The 21,509-nt window shown below is 38.1% G+C and overlaps 1 protein-coding gene across 4 annotated transcripts in view; it reads left to right on the forward strand.

Moving 5' to 3' along the window:
- Positions 1 to 21,509, forward strand: part of TUB (tubby bipartite transcription factor) — a 163,933-nt gene that overhangs the window by 106,716 nt on the left and 35,708 nt on the right. Inside the window, exons 2-5 of one of the 4 annotated variants that reach the window (XM_017809859.1) lie at positions 471 to 522; positions 1,939 to 2,125; positions 8,648 to 8,665; positions 20,423 to 20,521. In XM_017809859.1, coding sequence (XP_017665348.1) covers positions 471 to 522; positions 1,939 to 2,125; positions 8,648 to 8,665; positions 20,423 to 20,521 — 356 coding nt within the window. Of the gene's footprint in view, positions 1 to 470; positions 523 to 1,938; positions 2,126 to 7,035; positions 7,104 to 7,593; positions 7,646 to 8,647; positions 8,666 to 9,061; positions 9,225 to 20,386; positions 20,522 to 21,509 lie in introns of those variants that run through there. The other 3 variants (XM_017809841.1, XM_017809831.1, XM_017809851.1) reach the window with 3 other exon arrangements.

Raw genomic sequence — 21,509 nt, forward strand, 5'->3', positions numbered from 1 at the left:
ATTCAGGAATAAATTATAGTTTTCAGTGTGCAAAAGATTAGACAGTTAATTTTCCTAACGTAATTTTAAATATTGCTGAGTTGCTAAGCAGCTCTCTTACGCTTCTCACTTTTTCTATGCTTTATATGCAAATTTTCAATCAAACCCCTTTGCTGTATACATTGGTGTTTTACATTAGAAGGCAGTGGAGAAGAATCCAAGCTGTAGACCATGGATTTTTTTATTTCTTTTTGAAGTGCCTGAATATATAGTTTTGTTGAAGTTTGTGTGAGTCAGAGTTTTTCAATTTTTCATTGACTGCATTTAGATCCTCTGGAGCCAACTTTTGCAGGTTAGGGCAGGCAAACTTCCATGGAACATAGTGGGAGTTGTGTATGGATAACTCCTAGAAGGGTTTGCTCCAGTGACTGCTGTTGAGTGTTGTTTTGAGTGATAAATTTGTTCCAATTACGTGCCCTTTGTCTTTGCAGTGTTCTGGATGATGAGGGGAGCAGCCTGCGTCAGCAGAAGCTTGACAGGCAGGTAAGATTTTGGAGGAGGACCTTCTTGCTCTCTGAAGTATAGATCTTGGAGTAATGAAGTCACTGACACATGTATCTGATAATTGATAGGAAGTTGCATCCTCTGAGTGGGGAAATGCAACAGAGAGATCTGTGGAGGTTACAGTTTATTTAGAAGTCTGATTGCCATTAAAATTTGACTTATGACTGTGGTTTGAATGACTCTCATTTCCACTGCCTTGGACTCATTTTAAGCTGACTTACCATGTATTTGTTACCCAACTGATGGACCAGAAAGGACAGAAGGTTCTGGCAGCCATGCCAGCCAACAGAGGTTAACCACAAAGATTTTACATACTTGGCTTGTCGTTCTATGAGTCTAGCCCTTGTGGCTGTAACCTAGTGGCACTATGTGCTATGTTGCCTATTTTGCTACTGTATTACTACATGACTTTTATAAGAAAGAGAGTCAGAACCTCTTCCATGAAATCTGAGGGAGTTCTACCATCAAGTTTTAGTGGGAGTTGAGGTTTCTGCTTTTACTTTGATTTTCTTGTGGTCCTCTTCTCAAAAAACTTTGTCATATTTATAGTTAAATCTTGTGCATTTAATTTTATCCTTTTCTATACGTTTCTTTTCCCATTGTTTTATCAGCTTGCACGTCTACCAGCATCTCATTTTCAGATTCAAATACCTTCTATTTATACCATAATCCTGTACTTGATTCTAATTACTTTGGAGTCATGTTGAGGTGTTCAACATAACTTATGGAGCTGAAAGAGTCCACTATCCATTCTTATTCTTCAGTTTTAGTGCATCTCCTTTCTACAAGCTAAACTATCAATGTACAGAAGCAAGCAAATGGTAAGGTAATGGATAAGTAAAATTAACAGTTCAGTTATCTATGGTTGTGGAAGAGGACTCAAAGAGAGCTACCTATGATGCCACTGAATGCTGAAGGTTTTGGTTTTCAGCAGGTCTAGCTGAGAAATTTAAGTGTTTAATTAAAGTTCATCTTTTATAGCTGTTAAATTAGGCTCATGTCCAGTATTATCACTTGATTCTAGTTTGCAATCACCTGCTTTTAATTTACAGAAACTGAAATTGGCATCTCTGCCTTATGCCCTTGCTTACCCTCCTGTTGCTTCACAGCCAGTATTCTCACACTGCTGTTTTCCCAAGGGTTATTTCCAAGCAAGCTCTAACAGCTGCTGGACTGCTCAGAAAGATCTATTCTAATTATTTGCTGTTTTCAGCAGAAGGTGTTTTAGCAGTGGGTTAGTCGTGGTTTTTTGGAAAGATTTCCTGTTACCCAATATCCCACTCTCCAACTGCTGCCACTGTAAAACCAGAGGTGTAAAGATATCCATTGTTTTTCATTGTAGGTTGCTACTGTTTGGAGTCCAGTAACAGATGCTTTTCTTTGTATTTTCTGCAGCGGGCACTGCTAGAGCAGAAGCAGAAAAAAAAGCGCCAGGAGCCACTAATGGTCCAGTCCAATGTGGACAGTCGGACGAGGACGCGCAGGACGAAACACTCGGAGGAACAGGCGCCGTTGGTTGAGTCGTATCTTAACAGCAACAGCAGCACAATATATCAGGGTATAAAAATGTCATCTATAGCATGTGTGTTTACTGCGAGTCACAGCATAATGCTCTCCCTGTTAACTTTATGCTAATGAGGAGACAGCTTCTTGTTTTGCGTATTTTAGTAAATAATTGATATCCTTCACTTGTGTTTGGGGATAAAAACATCAGAACTTGCAATTCTAGCCTAACAGGAAGGAGCAAGGTAACTAGCTGCCCTTTCAGTGCTGTGGGGAAGGAAGAGTGGGTTGTCCCTTCTGCCGTGACTCTTTTAAGTGTTTTCAGCCTTGGTGCCTGGTGAAGTAAAACTAATGGGTTCCACTCTGTGTATTCCTCTGTACATAACTTTGCTTAAGCCTGACAGTGTTAATGATAAATTTGAAGCCTGTCAACTAATTTCAGCTAAGACTGAATATAATAATTTCAAAGATGCCGTATTTCTGCAAGGTTCATTAAAATAGGCAAGTAGGTGCAGAAGAACATTTCAAGCTTGAACAATGTACCCATTTTCTTATTAAAGATTACAGAATCCAGTAGGGACAGAGAAACTTCAAGTATCACACCCATAGGGAAAAAATTTTAAAGCCATTTTTGTATTGTTAGACTTCAAAGACTTTAATAATCAGAAATAAATCCTAAGGAAACCAGGCATTGTTTAGTTCTGTGCTTATATGGCCCATGCTTTTTGGCCCCCTGAAGAGGTTATGTGCATACTTTTCCTCAGGCTCTCTATCAATACTGCCTGTGCTGTACTTTTTGTCTGTCCTTTTGTTTCATTTTCAGTTGGTGGTCGTATCTTTCAACAAGAAGGTTGGTATTTAGTGGACTAACTAACTAATCATGCTCTGAGAAGTTCAGGTTTCAGATTCTTTCCCCCTGGTTAGCAATTGATGGAAGTTTTTGGTTGGTTACAACTACAGAATTTGTTATTAGAACCTGGAAATTGCACTGTTTAAATGTTAAGGTTTTGGTAATAATGGGCCTTTTTTATCTTGTTTCTGCAAGTAGATAGGATACCATAAGTGATTTCAGAAGGAGAATTATTTTTTTCTAAAAGTATTCTTTTAATTATGTTTTTCTAATAAATATAAAAATAATTAGTAATATTGCCTTCTCTTTACTGTTTCTAAGGGTCTGGGATGTAATTTTTGAAGATTAAATGAAATTTCTTTGCAGTCCAACCTAAGAATTTAATTTAGCACAAAATTCTAGTTTGTTTATTTTTTAATCAAACAAGTCAGAAATTTTTCCTCTTTCACTCAATAGTTTATCAAAGGTACAGAGCTACTCTAAGAAGTAGTGTCTTATGGTACAGAGGTGCTGTGGTTCCTGTATTGTCAGTTGATCAAGGTTTTAATTTTCACAAATCAGAGAAAGAGACATTATCATCCCCTCAATGGTAGCAAATTTCAAAACTGCACTAACTGAGCTAAATTTTGCACCAATTTGCACCAGAGTGGACTTCCTGACTGTGAGATTTACTGTGCTCTTGAGGTAAAAGTGACCCTTCCTGTAATATTATACCACACCATTTACCGGAATACTTAGGAACTTATTCTTCTTAAATCAGCTTGTTCTAAATTTATCTCTCAAACCTTTGCAATATTTTACAAGGTTTCAGAAGACCAGAAAAATATAGTAAAGTTTGTCATATTCAACACAAAGTTTGTTAATCCCTTGGGATAACTCTCCTTGTAATAAAGCATGCAGCTAGCAAAAGCTGACTTAGGAGAATTTAATTACCTAGTGGAGTGTTTTATTGCCTTGTAAAATCCTTTGTTAGGCATGTTGCTTTTGAAAATATTATAAGAACTCCAGAAGTGTCCTTTTTCGGCGTGGTCTTCTCTGGGAATGTGCTTAGTGTCTCAAGTTACCCCGTTTGCGTGGTACGTAGTTAGGTTTTGGTGACCATTTCTAACTGTGGTGTTCAGCTTCAGGGCTGGCATTTTCTTCCCCTTCAATGACAACATTTGTATGTGGCAGTGTCGGATGCATGAGACAGCTGGGCTGTTTCTAAAGAACTATTCTGCTCTTTTCCGTTCATTTGTTGCTGTTATGGGCATGCTGATTTTAAGTTAAGAATGACTCTTTGATGGGAGTTGATGGCCTACTGAATGAACTACATTGCTTGGATGAGCATGTTTGTGAAATCAATTCCTGTGCTGCAAATGCTACAGAAAGAACACTTCTTTCCACCTATCATCCTGCTCTACTCTCTTTTTTAGCTTGTACTAATTCTGTGTAGCACAAAAGTACTTGTTGATTTCAACAAATAATTGGATGCCTGTGTGGAGATATCTCTATGGTACTTTGAGCAAAGTAGGTCAGAGATAACATCTCAGGGATTCTGAGATGCTGGGCTTTCTGCGCTGGGAAATTCTCTTTCATACACTGCCACAGCTTATTGTGATGCAGTTATCTGTGCTGCAATGGTTCCCTGATGGGCAACTCTGCTCTGGAATAAAAACTCATTAAATTCCAGAATAATTATCAGAGTGTGGAGTAAAAAGCCAGTAATTTTTGTTCTGGAATAGAACATCAGCCTGGTGAGGTACTTGTGGGCAGATATACTGGAACAGCGTATTTCGCTAGTTAAGCTAAGTTTGTCTATATGAAGGAGCCGTTGGCTGCTTTTGAATCTCTTCAGGGTGATTGCTGCTAGTCCTCTGGCTACATGTTTTTTTGCTTCATCTAGCTTGAAAGAAGAGAAGTGCAAATAGATCTGAGATGCAGTAGGATGAAGGGGTGTTAATTAAGGACTATGAGTGAGCTTGGTTGGGGCAGCTCACTAAGGGAATGTGGCTTCCTTCCACATGTACAGACGTGTCTTTCCTTCATTTACTCAGGACTGAAGATGGTGGGACAAGTTTCATTCAGGATGAAACTGAATAGGTACAGGGCTTTTTTGAGTTTCTTTTTTGATAGTCTAATAACTAACAAAATAACTCTCCTGAAAGTACGCCTCCACACAGTAAGGAGGAAAGTTGCCAGAATCACTGTAATTTTTTCTTAAATAACCTCAAGGCACAGAAGTGACACATTGATAGGATAAAAGGGTTTTTCTGTTCCCTTCCAAGTGTTACTAGCAATTCTTCTGGGTGCTGTGAGACTTTAAGGACATGGGTGTCCTTCCAGCGAGGAAGTGACTGCAGAATGCACCATGCACAATTCTCCAGACAAAAATTTTCTTCTCAGTTCCTGCCCATATTTCACCTACAGGTAAAAGTTTTCAGATACTGTAGCTTGCAAATGACTCAGATGTAGTGTATCTTTTTAAAATCCTTTGTTTGTTGGCGTGATGCCTAATGAACCAATAAAAGATATCTGTGGAAACTGGCGTGAATTAAAGTTGAACAGACCAACTCACGATAAAGCATCCTTGGCACTCCGGTCCGTAAGTGGTTAGTTTGAACTGGAGCACTACCAGTGGTAACAGTGTTTGCCTGTCAGCATCTGTAGACCAGGTAGGTACACTTGTAGGTTGGGCTCTAAATTACCTGTCTGCCATTTCTACCAATAGGTATCCTTCCATTGACTTCCATGATGTTTGGCTCTAGTTATTACTATTACAGGCCTCTCTCTCTTGCAGTACCAAACACATCTTAATCGCTATTTCATCATTATATATAGCAAAATAAGAATCAATAACAACATTTTGTATTGCTATTAAGTTTAAATTCTGTGTAAAAGTCAGCAAAGGCATTTATTCACTAGAAGAAATTTTATCCCTCTTTGTAGGAGAGATCACTTACAGATTGTTTTGTCTTCTCTTTCTTGTGTTGTGATTTATTTTTGGTTCAGTGTCCTTCATAAGGACATATTGCTACCTGTTTGTTTAAAGATTTTTAAATATTTTGCTTCCCATTCTGTAATATGTCACAATTACATCTGTTTGCTTGTTTTCATGTATCTCTACTCCTCTTATTTTGTGAAGTTTGTTTAAAACCTAAACAAACATTTTAGCCTTATTTGACATTGCAGAATTCTGCTATGAATATAGTTCTTTTCAATCTGGATTTCAAATATGTACTGAGCATTCCTGGAGCCAAATAGCATTCAGAGATACACTAGTTACTGCAACAATTTAATTACATTATTTAATTACATTTAATGCAAATGATGAAAGCTCATTTTTACAGAGAAGAGTAATTTTACTTCTGTGAAAATGGTGAATTTCCATTGGGGAGTGATTTTTCTTTTCACAGCACTGAGGAAGGCAGAGATTTGNTTTTTTTTTTTGTGGACTGTGGGTAATGCATTACCTCTGCAAAAGACTGTGTAATTTCATACCTGAGGTACTTGAACAGCATAGTTTCATTCTGTGGAACATCAGCCTTTCGCAACAAATAACCCAAGTATGAGTTGCAAAAGGCTGATGCTACCAGGAATGCTTAATTACATGTCTCTGATAATGCTGGCGTTAGAAAGGTGGCATTCTGCATGCCTTTATTAACCTATCCGACCCTACCGTAATGTTACTGGCTCCTAAAGAGTGTATGTTAATACATGGGATTCACATTTTTTATGACATTTTCATTGCAATACAGTTGGGTTGCATGTAGGTCAGAATCCAGGTTTGTTTGTCCTGGATTTTAATTTTCTTTTTGATTGTTAAGAGTGATTATAAGAGAAGGGACTAACCTTTTGTAAAAATGTATTGTAAGAGAAAATGAACTCTACTTGTAAGAGGCTATTGTTTTTGTTCTATAGCGCTATTTTCCTTGTAGATGACATATTACTGTTTAAAAGATTTAATTATCTATGTTCAATGTTTAACCATAGTGTTCTTACAATAGAGACCTTTGTTCTCCTGAAAAATAAAGCGTAGTCAGTAGTTTGATAAAATACTTCACAAAAATAGCTTTCTGATTTCAATGCCAGTCTTTAACATCTAATTAATGAAAATGATTGAATGCACAGGAGCTAATCTCCCAACTAGCAACAATTAGCAGAAAGAAATATGGCAGTGAGCAATGCTGTTTATCTTGCCAGCCTGTAAATGTTGAAGTGTGTGGCAGTAAGTGTGACTTTTCATATATTCAGGAATAAATTATAGTTTTCAGTGTGCAAAAGATTAGACAGTTAATTTTCCTAACGTAATTTTAAATATTGCTGAGTTGCTAAGCAGCTCTCTTACGCTTCTCACTTTTTCTATGCTTTATATGCAAATTTTCAATCAAACCCCTTTGCTGTATACATTGGTGTTTTACATTAGAAGGCAGTGGAGAAGAATCCAAGCTGTAGACCATGGATTTTTTTATTTCTTTTTGAAGTGCCTGAATATATAGTTTTGTTGAAGTTTGTGTGAGTCAGAGTTTTTCAATTTTTCATTGACTGCATTTAGATCCTCTGGAGCCAACTTTTGCAGGTTAGGGCAGGCAAACTTCCATGGAACATAGTGGGAGTTGTGTATGGATAACTCCTAGAAGGGTTTGCTCCAGTGACTGCTGTTGAGTGTTGTTTTGAGTGATAAATTTGTTCCAATTACGTGCCCTTTGTCTTTGCAGTGTTCTGGATGATGAGGGGAGCAGCCTGCGTCAGCAGAAGCTTGACAGGCAGGTAAGATTTTGGAGGAGGACCTTCTTGCTCTCTGAAGTATAGATCTTGGAGTAATGAAGTCACTGACACATGTATCTGATAATTGATAGGAAGTTGCATCCTCTGAGTGGGGAAATGCAACAGAGAGATCTGTGGAGGTTACAGTTTATTTAGAAGTCTGATTGCCATTAAAATTTGACTTATGACTGTGGTTTGAATGACTCTCATTTCCACTGCCTTGGACTCATTTTAAGCTGACTTACCATGTATTTGTTACCCAACTGATGGACCAGAAAGGACAGAAGGTTCTGGCAGCCATGCCAGCCAACAGAGGTTAACCACAAAGATTTTACATACTTGGCTTGTCGTTCTATGAGTCTAGCCCTTGTGGCTGTAACCTAGTGGCACTATGTGCTATGTTGCCTATTTTGCTACTGTATTACTACATGACTTTTATAAGAAAGAGAGTCAGAACCTCTTCCATGAAATCTGAGGGAGTTCTACCATCAAGTTTTAGTGGGAGTTGAGGTTTCTGCTTTTACTTTGATTTTCTTGTGGTCCTCTTCTCAAAAAACTTTGTCATATTTATAGTTAAATCTTGTGCATTTAATTTTATCCTTTTCTATACGTTTCTTTTCCCATTGTTTTATCAGCTTGCACGTCTACCAGCATCTCATTTTCAGATTCAAATACCTTCTATTTATACCATAATCCTGTACTTGATTCTAATTACTTTGGAGTCATGTTGAGGTGTTCAACATAACTTATGGAGCTGAAAGAGTCCACTATCCATTCTTATTCTTCAGTTTTAGTGCATCTCCTTTCTACAAGCTAAACTATCAATGTACAGAAGCAAGCAAATGGTAAGGTAATGGATAAGTAAAATTAACAGTTCAGTTATCTATGGTTGTGGAAGAGGACTCAAAGAGAGCTACCTATGATGCCACTGAATGCTGAAGGTTTTGGTTTTCAGCAGGTCTAGCTGAGAAATTTAAGTGTTTAATTAAAGTTCATCTTTTATAGCTGTTAAATTAGGCTCATGTCCAGTATTATCACTTGATTCTAGTTTGCAATCACCTGCTTTTAATTTACAGAAACTGAAATTGGCATCTCTGCCTTATGCCCTTGCTTACCCTCCTGTTGCTTCACAGCCAGTATTCTCACACTGCTGTTTTCCCAAGGGTTATTTCCAAGCAAGCTCTAACAGCTGCTGGACTGCTCAGAAAGATCTATTCTAATTATTTGCTGTTTTCAGCAGAAGGTGTTTTAGCAGTGGGTTAGTCGTGGTTTTTTGGAAAGATTTCCTGTTACCCAATATCCCACTCTCCAACTGCTGCCACTATAAAACCGGAGGTGTAAAGATATCCATTGTTTTTCATTGTAGGTTGCTACTGTTTGGAGTCCAGTAACAGATGCTTTTCTTTGTATTTTCTGCAGCGGGCACTGCTAGAGCAGAAGCAGAAAAAAAAGCGCCAGGAGCCACTAATGGTCCAGTCCAATGTGGACAGTCGGACGAGGACGCGCAGGACGAAACACTCGGAGGAACAGGCGCCGTTGGTTGAGTCGTATCTTAACAGCAACAGCAGCACAATATATCAGGGTATAAAAATGTCATCTATAGCATGTGTGTTTACTGCGAGTCACAGCATAATGCTCTCCCTGTTAACTTTATGCTAATGAGGAGACAGCTTCTTGTTTTGCGTATTTTAGTAAATAATTGATATCCTTCACTTGTGTTTGGGGATAAAAACATCAGAACTTGCAATTCTAGCCTAACAGGAAGGAGCAAGGTAACTAGCTGCCCTTTCAGTGCTGTGGGGAAGGAAGAGTGGGTTGTCCCTTCTGCCGTGACTCTTTTAAGTGTTTTCAGCCTTGGTGCCTGGTGAAGTAAAACTAATGGGTTCCACTCTGTGTATTCCTCTGTACATAACTTTGCTTAAGCCTGACAGTGTTAATGATAAATTTGAAGCCTGTCAACTAATTTCAGCTAAGACTGAATATAATAATTTCAAAGATGCCGTATTTCTGCAAGGTTCATTAAAATAGGCAAGTAGGTGCAGAAGAACATTTCAAGCTTGAACAATGTACCCATTTTCTTATTAAAGATTACAGAATCCAGTAGGGACAGAGAAACTTCAAGTATCACACCCATAGGGAAAAAATTTTAAAGCCATTTTTGTATTGTTAGACTTCAAAGACTTTAATAATCAGAAATAAATCCTAAGGAAACCAGGCATTGTTTAGTTCTGTGCTTATATGGCCCATGCTTTTTGGCCCCCTGAAGAGGTTATGTGCATACTTTTCCTCAGGCTCTCTATCAATACTGCCTGTGCTGTACTTTTTGTCTGTCCTTTTGTTTCATTTTCAGTTGGTGGTCGTATCTTTCAACAAGAAGGTTGGTATTTAGTGGACTAACTAACTAATCATGCTCTGAGAAGTTCAGGTTTCAGATTCTTTCCCCCTGGTTAGCAATTGATGGAAGTTTTTGGTTGGTTACAACTACAGAATTTGTTATTAGAACCTGGAAATTGCACTGTTTAAATGTTAAGGTTTTGGTAATAATGGGCCTTTTTTATCTTGTTTCTGCAAGTAGATAGGATACCATAAGTGATTTCAGAAGGAGAATTATTTTTTTCTAAAAGTATTCTTTTAATTATGTTTTTCTAATAAATATAAAAATAATTAGTAATATTGCCTTCTCTTTACTGTTTCTAAGGGTCTGGGATGTAATTTTTGAAGATTAAATGAAATTTCTTTGCAGTCCAACCTAAGAATTTAATTTAGCACAAAATTCTAGTTTGTTTATTTTTTAATCAAACAAGTCAGAAATTTTTCCTCTTTCACTCAATAGTTTATCAAAGGTACAGAGCTACTCTAAGAAGTAGTGTCTTATGGTACAGAGGTGCTGTGGTTCCTGTATTGTCAGTTGATCAAGGTTTTAATTTTCACAAATCAGAGAAAGAGACATTATCATCCCCTCAATGGTAGCAAATTTCAAAACTGCACTAACTGAGCTAAATTTTGCACCAATTTGCACCAGAGTGGACTTCCTGACTGTGAGATTTACTGTGCTCTTGAGGTAAAAGTGACCCTTCCTGTAATATTATACCACACCATTTACCGGAATACTTAGGAACTTATTCTTCTTAAATCAGCTTGTTCTAAATTTATCTCTCAAACCTTTGCAATATTTTACAAGGTTTCAGAAGACCAGAAAAATATAGTAAAGTTTGTCATATTCAACACAAAGTTTGTTAATCCCTTGGGATAACTCTCCTTGTAATAAAGCATGCAGCTAGCAAAAGCTGACTTAGGAGAATTTAATTACCTAGTGGAGTGTTTTATTGCCTTGTAAAATCCTTTGTTAGGCATGTTGCTTTTGAAAATATTATAAGAACTCCAGAAGTGTCCTTTTTCGGCGTGGTCTTCTCTGGGAATGTGCTTAGTGTCTCAAGTTACCCCGTTTGCGTGGTACGTAGTTAGGTTTTGGTGACCATTTCTAACTGTGGTGTTCAGCTTCAGGGCTGGCATTTTCTTCCCCTTCAATGACAACATTTGTATGTGGCAGTGTCGGATGCATGAGACAGCTGGGCTGTTTCTAAAGAACTATTCTGCTCTTTTCCGTTCATTTGTTGCTGTTATGGGCATGCTGATTTTAAGTTAAGAATGACTCTTTGATGGGAGTTGATGGCCTACTGAATGAACTACATTGCTTGGATGAGCATGTTTGTGAAATCAATTCCTGTGCTGCAAATGCTACAGAAAGAACACTTCTTTCCACCTATCATCCTGCTCTACTCTCTTTTTTAGCTTGTACTAATTCTGTGTAGCACAAAAGTACTTGTTGATTTCAACAAATAATTGGATGCCTGTGTGGAGATATCTCTATGGTACTTTGAGCAAAGTAGGTCAGAGATAACATCTCAGGGATTCTGAGATGCTGGGCTTTCTGCGCTGGGAAATTCTCTTTCATACACTGCCACAGCTTATTGTGATGCAGTTATCTGTGCTGCAATGGTTCCCTGATGGGCAACTCTGCTCTGGAATAAAAACTCATTAAATTCCAGAATAATTATCAGAGTGTGGAGTAAAAAGCCAGTAATTTTTGTTCTGGAATAGAACATCAGCCTGGTGAGGTACTTGTGGGCAGATATACTGGAACAGCGTATTTCGCTAGTTAAGCTAAGTTTGTCTATATGAAGGAGCCGTTGGCTGCTTTTGAATCTCTTCAGGGTGATTGCTGCTAGTCCTCTGGCTACATGTTTTTTTGCTTCATCTAGCTTGAAAGAAGAGAAGTGCAAATAGATCTGAGATGCAGTAGGATGAAGGGGTGTTAATTAAGGACTATGAGTGAGCTTGGTTGGGGCAGCTCACTAAGGGAATGTGGCTTCCTTCCACATGTACAGACGTGTCTTTCCTTCATTTACTCAGGACTGAAGATGGTGGGACAAGTTTCATTCAGGATGAAACTGAATAGGTACAGGGCTTTTTTGAGTTTCTTTTTTGATAGTCTAATAACTAACAAAATAACTCTCCTGAAAGTACGCCTCCACACAGTAAGGAGGAAAGTTGCCAGAATCGCTGTAATTTTTTCTTAAATAACCTCAAGGCACAGAAGTGACACATTGATAGGATAAAAGGGTTTTTCTGTTCCCTTCCAAGTGTTACTAGCAATTCTGGGTGCTGTGAGACTTTAAGGACATGGGTGTCCTTCCAGCGAGGAAGTGACTGCAGAATGCACCATGCACAATTCTCCAGACAAAAATTTTCTTCTCAGTTCCTGCCCATATTTCACCTACAGGTAAAAGTTTTCAGATACTGTAGCTTGCAAATGACTCAGATGTAGTGTATCTTTTTAAAATCCTTTGTTTGTTGGCGTGATGCCTAATGAACCAATAAAAGATATCTGTGGAAACTGGCGTGAATTAAAGTTGAACAGACCAACTCACGATAAAGCATCCTTGGCACTCCGGTCCGTAAGTGGTTAGTTTGAACTGGAGCACTACCAGTGGTAACAGTGTTTGCCTGTCAGCATCTGTAGACCAGGTAGGTACACTTGTAGGTTGGGCTCTAAATTACCTGTCTGCCATTTCTACCAATAGGTATCCTTCCATTGACTTCCATGATGTTTGGCTCTAGTTATTACTATTACAGGCCTCTCTCTCTTGCAGTACCAAACACATCTTAATCGCTATTTCATCATTATATATAGCAAAATAAGAATCAATAACAACATTTTGTATTGCTATTAAGTTTAAATTCTGTGTAAAAGTCAGCAAAGGCATTTATTCACTAGAAGAAATTTTATCCCTCTTTGTAGGAGAGATCACTTACAGATTGTTTTGTCTTCTCTTTCTTGTGTTGTGATTTATTTTTGGTTCAGTGTCCTTCATAAGGACATATTGCTACCTGTTTGTTTAAAGATTTTTAAATATTTTGCTTCCCATTCTGTAATATGTCACAATTACATCTGTTTGCTTGTTTTCATGTATCTCTACTCCTCTTATTTTGTGAAGTTTGTTTAAAACCTAAACAAACATTTTAGCCTTATTTGACATTGCAGAATTCTGCTATGAATATAGTTCTTTTCAATCTGGATTTCAAATATGTACTGAGCATTCCTGGAGCCAAATAGCATTCAGAGATACACTAGTTACTGCAACAATTTAATTACATTATTTAATTACATTTAATGCAAATGATGAAAGCTCATTTTTACAGAGAAGAGTAATTTTACTTCTGTGAAAATGGTGAATTTCCATTGGGGAGTGATTTTTCTTTTCACAGCACTGAGGAAGGCAGAGATATGCTTTCATTAATATTACCATACTTTGTTGCAGCTGTGGCTTTTTTTTTTTTAAAGAGTTGAAATTAAAATTTTTTTCAATTAGATACTCTCAGAGTAATTTTCATGGCAACTTCCAATTTAGAGATTTAGATTAACCATGTGTAAAAAGGCAAAATTACTTTCTTACTTTCCTCCTTTGACATTTGGCAGCACATCTAGATGTGATGGTTGTGTGGTGTGTTGAACAGACTTCTGATGAAAAGTTATGGCTCTGGATTGTTAAATTTGATGTGTCATTCTGCTTATTTACCATGAATGATGAGGGAGAGTTCTGATTAGTATCAAGCTGTCAACTTTAAAAGATGACATCAGTTACCTATTCATTTAAAAAAATCACATATTTGCGTGTTCATCACATCAGTGTCTTGCTATCCTTGTTTTCCACTGACCTTGAGATGAGAAGGTATTAGTTTATTTTTTGAAGGTAGCAAGGAATGTTCTGTTCAAAGAGCTATTAATACTGAGAGATCAGGCAGTACTCCAAGCATCATGTGGGCAAAATACTTAACTTCCAATAAGCATATATTCTGAAATCTTTATTTCAGCTGCAGTCTCTTCACCTTAATCTTTTAAAGCATCTTTTTGATTTGTCAGCAGTCCTTACTGCACTAGTGCTTTTCCAAAATAAACAAACTAACCCAGCAGCGAGGATTGGAGAGCAGTGGGTAGCAAGTGTTTCACAGGTCTTTTTTTGATTCTTGCTCCTGCATGATTGGAGAAGGAAGTTAAGAGGCCATTGCCTAAAATTTCTTGAAAACATCTCCCTTGTCTTTGTTTTAAAGTTCCACCGAAAGTATTTTCACTTTCAGTTACTACTTCACATGTAGCTGTTATTTTTAGTCGTGGGGCAATCTCAGTGTCTGGCAGCAGGAGGGGCCAGGAGGTGACCCCAGCACTGACAATGCCCTTGCAGGCAGAGCACCATCCCAAAGGCTTGGAACACGGCAGGCAGAGCCGGGCACTGCCAACAGGATTCTCGCAGTCCCAGACATGGCAAGGGATGAACTGGGGCCAGGGCCCTCCAGGGTGCCAGTCAGGATGGAAAGGAGATACTGCAGCATACATACTGGTCTGTGACACAGCTGAATTCCCTACAGTGCCAGGATCCTCCCAGGAGACACAGCTGGGAGGCAGCACACCTACAGCATAGCCCCAGGCTGAGGTGAAATAAAGCCTATGGACAGGCTGGGGGTGAAAGCCCACAGCAAGGCCTGTCAGGGCAGTTAAAACCTGGTTGTGCCCTCAAGGCCCTAATACATACAGAAAATAATTATGTAATTTCTTACTGTCTTTAATCTTCCTGGCATAGATTTTTCATGGATAATTTTAGCTTTCCTTATAAGTTGTCTGCTTTCCCAGAGTGTAATTCATTGCTGTTAACTCTCCATTTCACATGCTTTGTTTCCTTTCCCCCTCCCCAGGATCAGGCAGCAGATACATGGAAGCTAAGAAGAATCTTTTATTTCATTCCTTCCTTTGTTCTTTCTGGGGAACTCTTACACCAATGAGCTTTTAATAATGTCCTTAAGCACCACCAGGTTCTGATGTACACTGGTTCCTTTTTTCAGAGCCCATTCACATTCAATTTCACTTATGAGTATTTTCACCTCTTTAACATCAGCCTGGTCAACACAGCAGTGTTAAAGACATAAACTGCAAGGAGCCGTAGGGAATTTATAGGCAATATAAGGTTTTGGGAATCTGAAATCTGACTGTAACTTACTAGCTGCAAGAATAATGGCTTTGTTTATGAGCATTTTGAGGCAGAAATCAAATCTTTGCATCAGATTAAATGGTAACTAACACAGCAAAGTTCTTACCCTAATTCAGGCCCTTGTATTTAACGATTTTTGTCTATGTAAAACTATATGAAAATATTTCATTGCATTGTAAAATATAGTGGATTTGCTCATCTTCAGAATATTTCTAGTAGAATCCAGTGTCTTTTAGATGATTATAGAAATACTAGACCAGTTCAGAATCTAAGTTGATTAAATAAAGTAATAATGAACGACAGCCCAAATAAGCAGCAGCATTGACTAAGGCTAGAACTTTACAACGTAAAACAGCAAGCCATTCTTACAGTAATACACAAGAGCATCTCAGGCAATAGTAAGAAAAGGACTACCAATTTTCATTGATTTTTTTAAGGTACACGCTGACTGGACTGTAGTTTATCTTTCATTGCATGGTACTTATTCTGGGTTTCACTTTTACTGTTGAGAGGGCATTGGTAAATAGAATGAGTATCTGCCTTATGCAGTAGAGCCAGTGATTTGTCTCACATACCTCATTATCTGGTTCAGCCTCTTTCTACTTAAGGGGTTTTCCAGACAGACTGCACAATTTTATAATTTTTTTACTTTTTGTGATTTTTCAATTACTTATTCTTCACATAATGCACTGATCAAAACCACTTTCTTTTTAGCACTTGGCATTTTTATGTGATAGAGATTTGTAAGTTACAATTCGTAGATTTTTTTTTTCTTCTTCTAAGATCATGAATGTGCAAGCACTCATATCAGGAAAAATGGTCATGCAAATGGAAAAAAAAAATCTGCATTTTCATTCATGCTGCTTTGAAACTAATTTCCTGCGTGAACTCCTCATTGTGAAGGCCAGATGAAAAAACATGTTTTTCCTTTTCATTCACTCATATAAATATGTATGGATGGCTTATAGAATTGAAAAAAAATATTGAGTTGTCTGCAACATAGTTTACTCATGTGCTTACAAATTGCATCCTTTTATTTCATTGTGTGTTGTAGCTTTATTCCTGTAACATGCAGTGTTGTCCAACACAGAACTGGCTCATGGAGAGGCTTCTTTTTTCCCCTTTTAGCACTTAGGGCATTGGTGATGCAAGGCAAAGCTGGGACACTGCACTTCTCTGCTTTGAGGAAGCTCTTCTATACTCACCTTGTATTATGTTAATAGACTATTATTAATAAACTATGTTGTTTGCTCCTGTTTTCTTTTCATCTCAAATCCTGAATAAATATCTGTGCTCCTTTCTGTCTCTCCACAAGTATTTTTTTTCTCTAATACTGTATGGAGGGCAGTAGTCAGTACTTGATTTAATGAACATGGATTAATAACACTGAAATTAAAAATCATGTAGTAGTTTTATTTGTAAGCTTGGCATTTATCTCAAAACTACTTTTTACAATTTGTAAGTTCAAATGAGAATGAAACATCAGATCTGAGAGTCCAGTGGATTTTTCTGTTTGGAATACTGACTCACTACAGCGCTTGCTCCTCCATTTTTTCTTGTCTAAATGCAAATTCTAGTACAAACAAATAATACATATAGAAAAGGAAAATCTCTGGGTTTTTTAAGTAGAGATTTTAATAATTTGGGGTGGGACATATGGAATATTGGGCTAGATTTTCAAATGTAGTCTCTTATTATTTAAGATAACTATCAATAGGGATTTTTAAAGCTGCCTACATTTCTATTTGTACTGAAATTAATGCATTTTTGAGTGACAGTCTTTGAAACTTCATCTCCAAATAGCTGCATTTAAGGTTCTTTATTTATCGTGTGGTACTGCCTATCATTGTTTCAAGTTTTCAACATCCAGCTAAGGACATAATCATATTGTTGTATCGGTGAATATTATCTAGGGAGGCCAGTTTATCTCATTTTCCTTATTTAGGCTTTCTTGCAGGGAACTGTAAATTGTTTTATGGGGCTATCTAGAGCCCATGGAGAATGAAGGTTAGAGTTTGCCTCAATGTTCCCATCCTGCTGAGAAGGGAAATTCTTGTCATACTGTTACTTAGTGATCCAAAGATGTACTAAAGGGCAGAGGGGAAGACATTTGATCTCCTGACATCATGGTTGGGGATAAACATTGCCTCTGTGAATTGCTTCATCTCCACAAAGGCAGACTAGAAGTGCTGGTTTGAGAAGTTCAAAGCTCCACATGCTAATGACCAGCTGCAGGGTGAGCACAGAGGGGTTTAGAAATGGTCATTCTTCCAACTCTCCAGGGCAGGAGAAAGCTCTGGAAAAGGAAAGCAGTATTTTTGCTTTGCTCCACATCTAAGCCTTTGGACTCACTGAGCAGGGTAGGTTCACAGCATAGGTGGGTCAGCAGGCTTCAAAAATAGCCTGTTGCCCACTCCTCTGCAAGGATCCAAGTCCTGGCTGGCCTGCTGTCAGGAACTGCTGTGCTGCATAAACCCCTCCTTCCCACCACACTGCAGTGGGCAGCACTTACACATGAGATGTCTGGGGAGGTTGGCACTTGTGGGCAGGGGAGAGCGGTGCTTTCCCTGTGCTTAAATGCAAGTATATAACCAGCTTTCCTGGAACTCAGGCTGTCCTGAACTGAATTTGTCCAGAAAGCAAACGAAATGCTTTATTTGGTATCTAGAGAGATAACACAAGAGAAAACATGAGTGAGTGTATCAGCCTTAGCTGAGGTCTACTATTTACTAAATAGCTAATAGCTAAGAAAAAGATGGTTTTGTTGTGAAGATGGTGTGTTGGGATCAGATTTGGATTTAGTATTACATTTAAATGTAATGGTAATGCTTAGAAATGTATCCTTTAGAAACAGGACATTCTGTGCCAATCCCTTTCATGAACCCAGCTGCAGTATCTTCAAGTTTATGGCCTAAATCTTATTTTGCAGCCTCCATCACTTGTGTCTGTTTACCAGAGACAGCAGTGTAGGTATATGCCCAAAATGGCTACTGGACTGAAATCCTGTTCTCTGCCTTCCAGAGTAAAGCACTGGAAATATTTCCTTCTCTGTCCTTTGGAGCTCCCTCGCTGTGCTTATCATCGGATATTGTTAGTCTCTTGCTAAAAATTATAAGACAAAAGTAATTCAAAAAACTTCAGGCTTTTACTTGTTAGATCAAAGGATGGTTAGCAAGACAGTGAAGATAAGTCTTTAACTTTGGAATTAACAATGTCAGAAAGTTTCATCCTTTGTTGATTAATCATTACTTTGGACCAAGTAAATGATCCTTCTTCTGAGTGAATGAATGTGCCCAGATTTAAAATGATTTAGAGAACAGTCTGGCCGTTTAATATAGGTTGTTTTTTAAGTACTGAATTTAATTATAACATGGATTATTATCTTCAAAACAAAAGAACACAGCCTAGTTTTAAAGACAGGCTGAGCTACAAATATAGCATAGATGCTGGGTTGGCAAATCACACCTATTTAAAGACTGTGGAGTGGGGACTCTGGTTCCCTGCTTAGTCTGAGGCCGCCATGCCTGTGGAAATAGGACCCAATGTACTGTCTTTTATGTGTCATTTTCCCTGGCATCCTGTGCACTCACTCCTTTGATTGTCTTACTTCCAGTGCTCCTTTATACTCAGCAAAGGGACTGCAGTCCTGTGATTAGTAAATGATAGACAGAAATGAGAAGTTGGGCAGTGACAAGCTGTTTCTCTGGGCTTTTAATCACTTCTCTACTAATTTAATGTATATTCTGTACAAAACTTGAACTCCTCCTCTGCATAATGAGAAAAGAAGCATGTGTTTATTGAGTGCCTCAGGTGCTCATTGTGTTGTGAATGTAATGCTATTCATAACAGATTGCTGTGCTGGGGAGGGTGGCTGTGGGTTTGTGAGCTACAGTCTACACAGACATGACTAAATCCGTCTCATCTTTCTCCTCTGAGAATCTCCTTGGTGCTTCAGTTGCTATTCATGCACATGAAGGATTTGGTGAAGAGGAGAGTTGCTTCACAGACCAGAAGCCTAGGGAGGATTTTCCCCTTCAAAGAGAGATTAGTGGCAGTCCACACGTCATTGGGAATCATCTAGTCTTTTGGGGGGTTATGAAGTTTGTCAGGATATTTTTGAAGTAACTTTAGGGGCATCCAGTTCTTTCCAGTAAGGGTCCTTAGGGGATTTTTTTTTTTATCCTTTTAAAGAAAGCACTTTAATTTTGGGAAAAAGAAAGGGTGGGAGGTCCAAATGCCAGGGAGGTAAACCACAGTCACCACATGAAGCGAGTGGAGCTTAGCTCTTAACAGTGACCAGCAGCCAACCTGAAAATGTCTTAGTGCCCACCTACAGTTTGGCATGTGAAGTTTGAAGATGCCTCTATGTATTTCACAAAAGCAGTTGTGATATTTATTTAACTTCAAGGCTTGGCCTGGCCAGAAAAGAGAGTTACGGTGTGTGTTACTTTCACGGATGCAAATATTGACCTCAAAGTGTGCAATGCTTTTAGGAAAATGATAAAACCTCTTTTTACTTTGAAAACAACTAGCATTGCATGAATTATGTGACATTCACAGTTTATGCCATGCATGTTATGTAGAGACTTCTAAGGAATTAATTTGTTTATGTTACGAAGTAGGAAGAGTTTTTAAATTCAGCTTGGATATAGTTTTACTCTAAAATGTATGGCCAATCTACTCATCATGCTGTGTTACACAATTGTGCAAGATGTGATTTGAAGGTAACCTGCAGATGATTCCTTGTTTACAGAGTTAGGATGTAGCTCTAAGCATAGATGCTACAAAGTCTAAATAAAATATTTCTGCCTTCGTGCTACCACTGTTGATGATCAGCCTGGCAGAGCTGTACTATGAGGAAAAGTGCTTCCTACAATAGCTCAGCAACACATTAATATTCTGATGTCACTTTTAGCCTGAAAGTTAGGAGCTGATATGTTATTGGGAGGAGGAAAAGAAGTGAGGAAATATATCCTAACTAATTTAACACTTTCAGGTTTCTACTGTACCTTTGCAAATTCTGGTTTATTTGACTTTCCTCACTGCATGAATCGTCTGAAATACCAAACTCTGCTATGTCTGCTTTCTCTTTTATGCCTTCACAGAGTTCTCAATTCTTTCTCTCTTGTCTCTCTTTCTCTTTGTTTCTCTCTCCTCTCTGTTTTTCTCTTTGGTGGGGTACCCTGAATCTCTGAAGCAGTGCAGGAGGCCGAACAGGAAGATGTAAAGGTGGTAGTGGACGCCCAAGCTCCGAAACCAACTAAAAAAACCAAGGGAGCAGCTGCAAGCTGTCAGACTAGCAGCACCAGAAAGGAGAAAAAAGGGAAACACAAAGGTTAGCTGCATGCAGCTGAATGTCAGATGTTAAATTAATTCTTTTGCAGTCAATTCTCTCTCTTTTTTTCTTTTAATTTCTTTGAAAATCTGAAAATTGTCTAAAAGTAAGTTCATGAAATTTTTATGAGATGGGAAAATGTGTGTGACTTGGACTTTTCTGGGCATGTACAACCTGGGAGTGAGGGACTAAAATTTGTAAATGCAGTCTTTTCCAAAGGACAGTGTTTGTTCAAATTGCAGAGGAGGAAGAAAGTACTGATGGAAGGATCCTGGTGTTTTCCTTGTTAAAGGAGTTGTTAAAGAAATGAGAACCATCTTACAACAGTGTGGTTTTTTAGATTATCTACAAGTAATGTAATTCAGAGGAACAGCCTTAAATTGCAGCCACTTCTGTCCATACTCTTGTAAATTAGAATTTAAGTGGACATTTTGAAAATCAGTTCAGCAAAATTGAGATAACAGCCTCAAGGGGGTTTTTCAAGTTGTTACTTGAGTGTTACTCTATCCCTCCTGAGGTGTTTTTGTGCAATGATTTTGTGTATGATTAGGTAAAATAAAAAATACACTATTGGTAGTTACAAAAGGCTACTGGTATTCAAATTTTATGTATATATATGCACACTCACAAAGAGAGACAGGTTGTTATGCCACATTCAGTTACTTTTTATTTGGTGGTGACTGACTAATGAAATAAAATAACTTTCCAATAATTTGCAGTTCTTGAATAAAGCCACTGTAACAGTATCCTGCCCTGTATTCCGGTGTTGTGCATGTCCAACAGTGTCTCCATTGTTGCTTAGTGTATATCCTTGACAAGTCTGTTTAAAGATAGCAGTGACTAATAAGGTTAATTATTGAGGTCAGAGTATTGGGGCTTATCTATAGGGATTTTGCAGGACTTGAGCCTACCTTAGTAAAATCCTTTACGTATTGCAGCTTGATTCTTGAGATCTGAATCTACAGTATCTCTCTGTCTGTAGTCCCTC

This window comes from Lepidothrix coronata, unplaced genomic scaffold, assembly GCF_001604755.1.
Source record: "Lepidothrix coronata isolate B3197 unplaced genomic scaffold, Lepidothrix_coronata-1.0 Scaffold1, whole genome shotgun sequence".
NCBI classification, from domain to species: domain Eukaryota; kingdom Metazoa; phylum Chordata; class Aves; order Passeriformes; family Pipridae; genus Lepidothrix; species Lepidothrix coronata.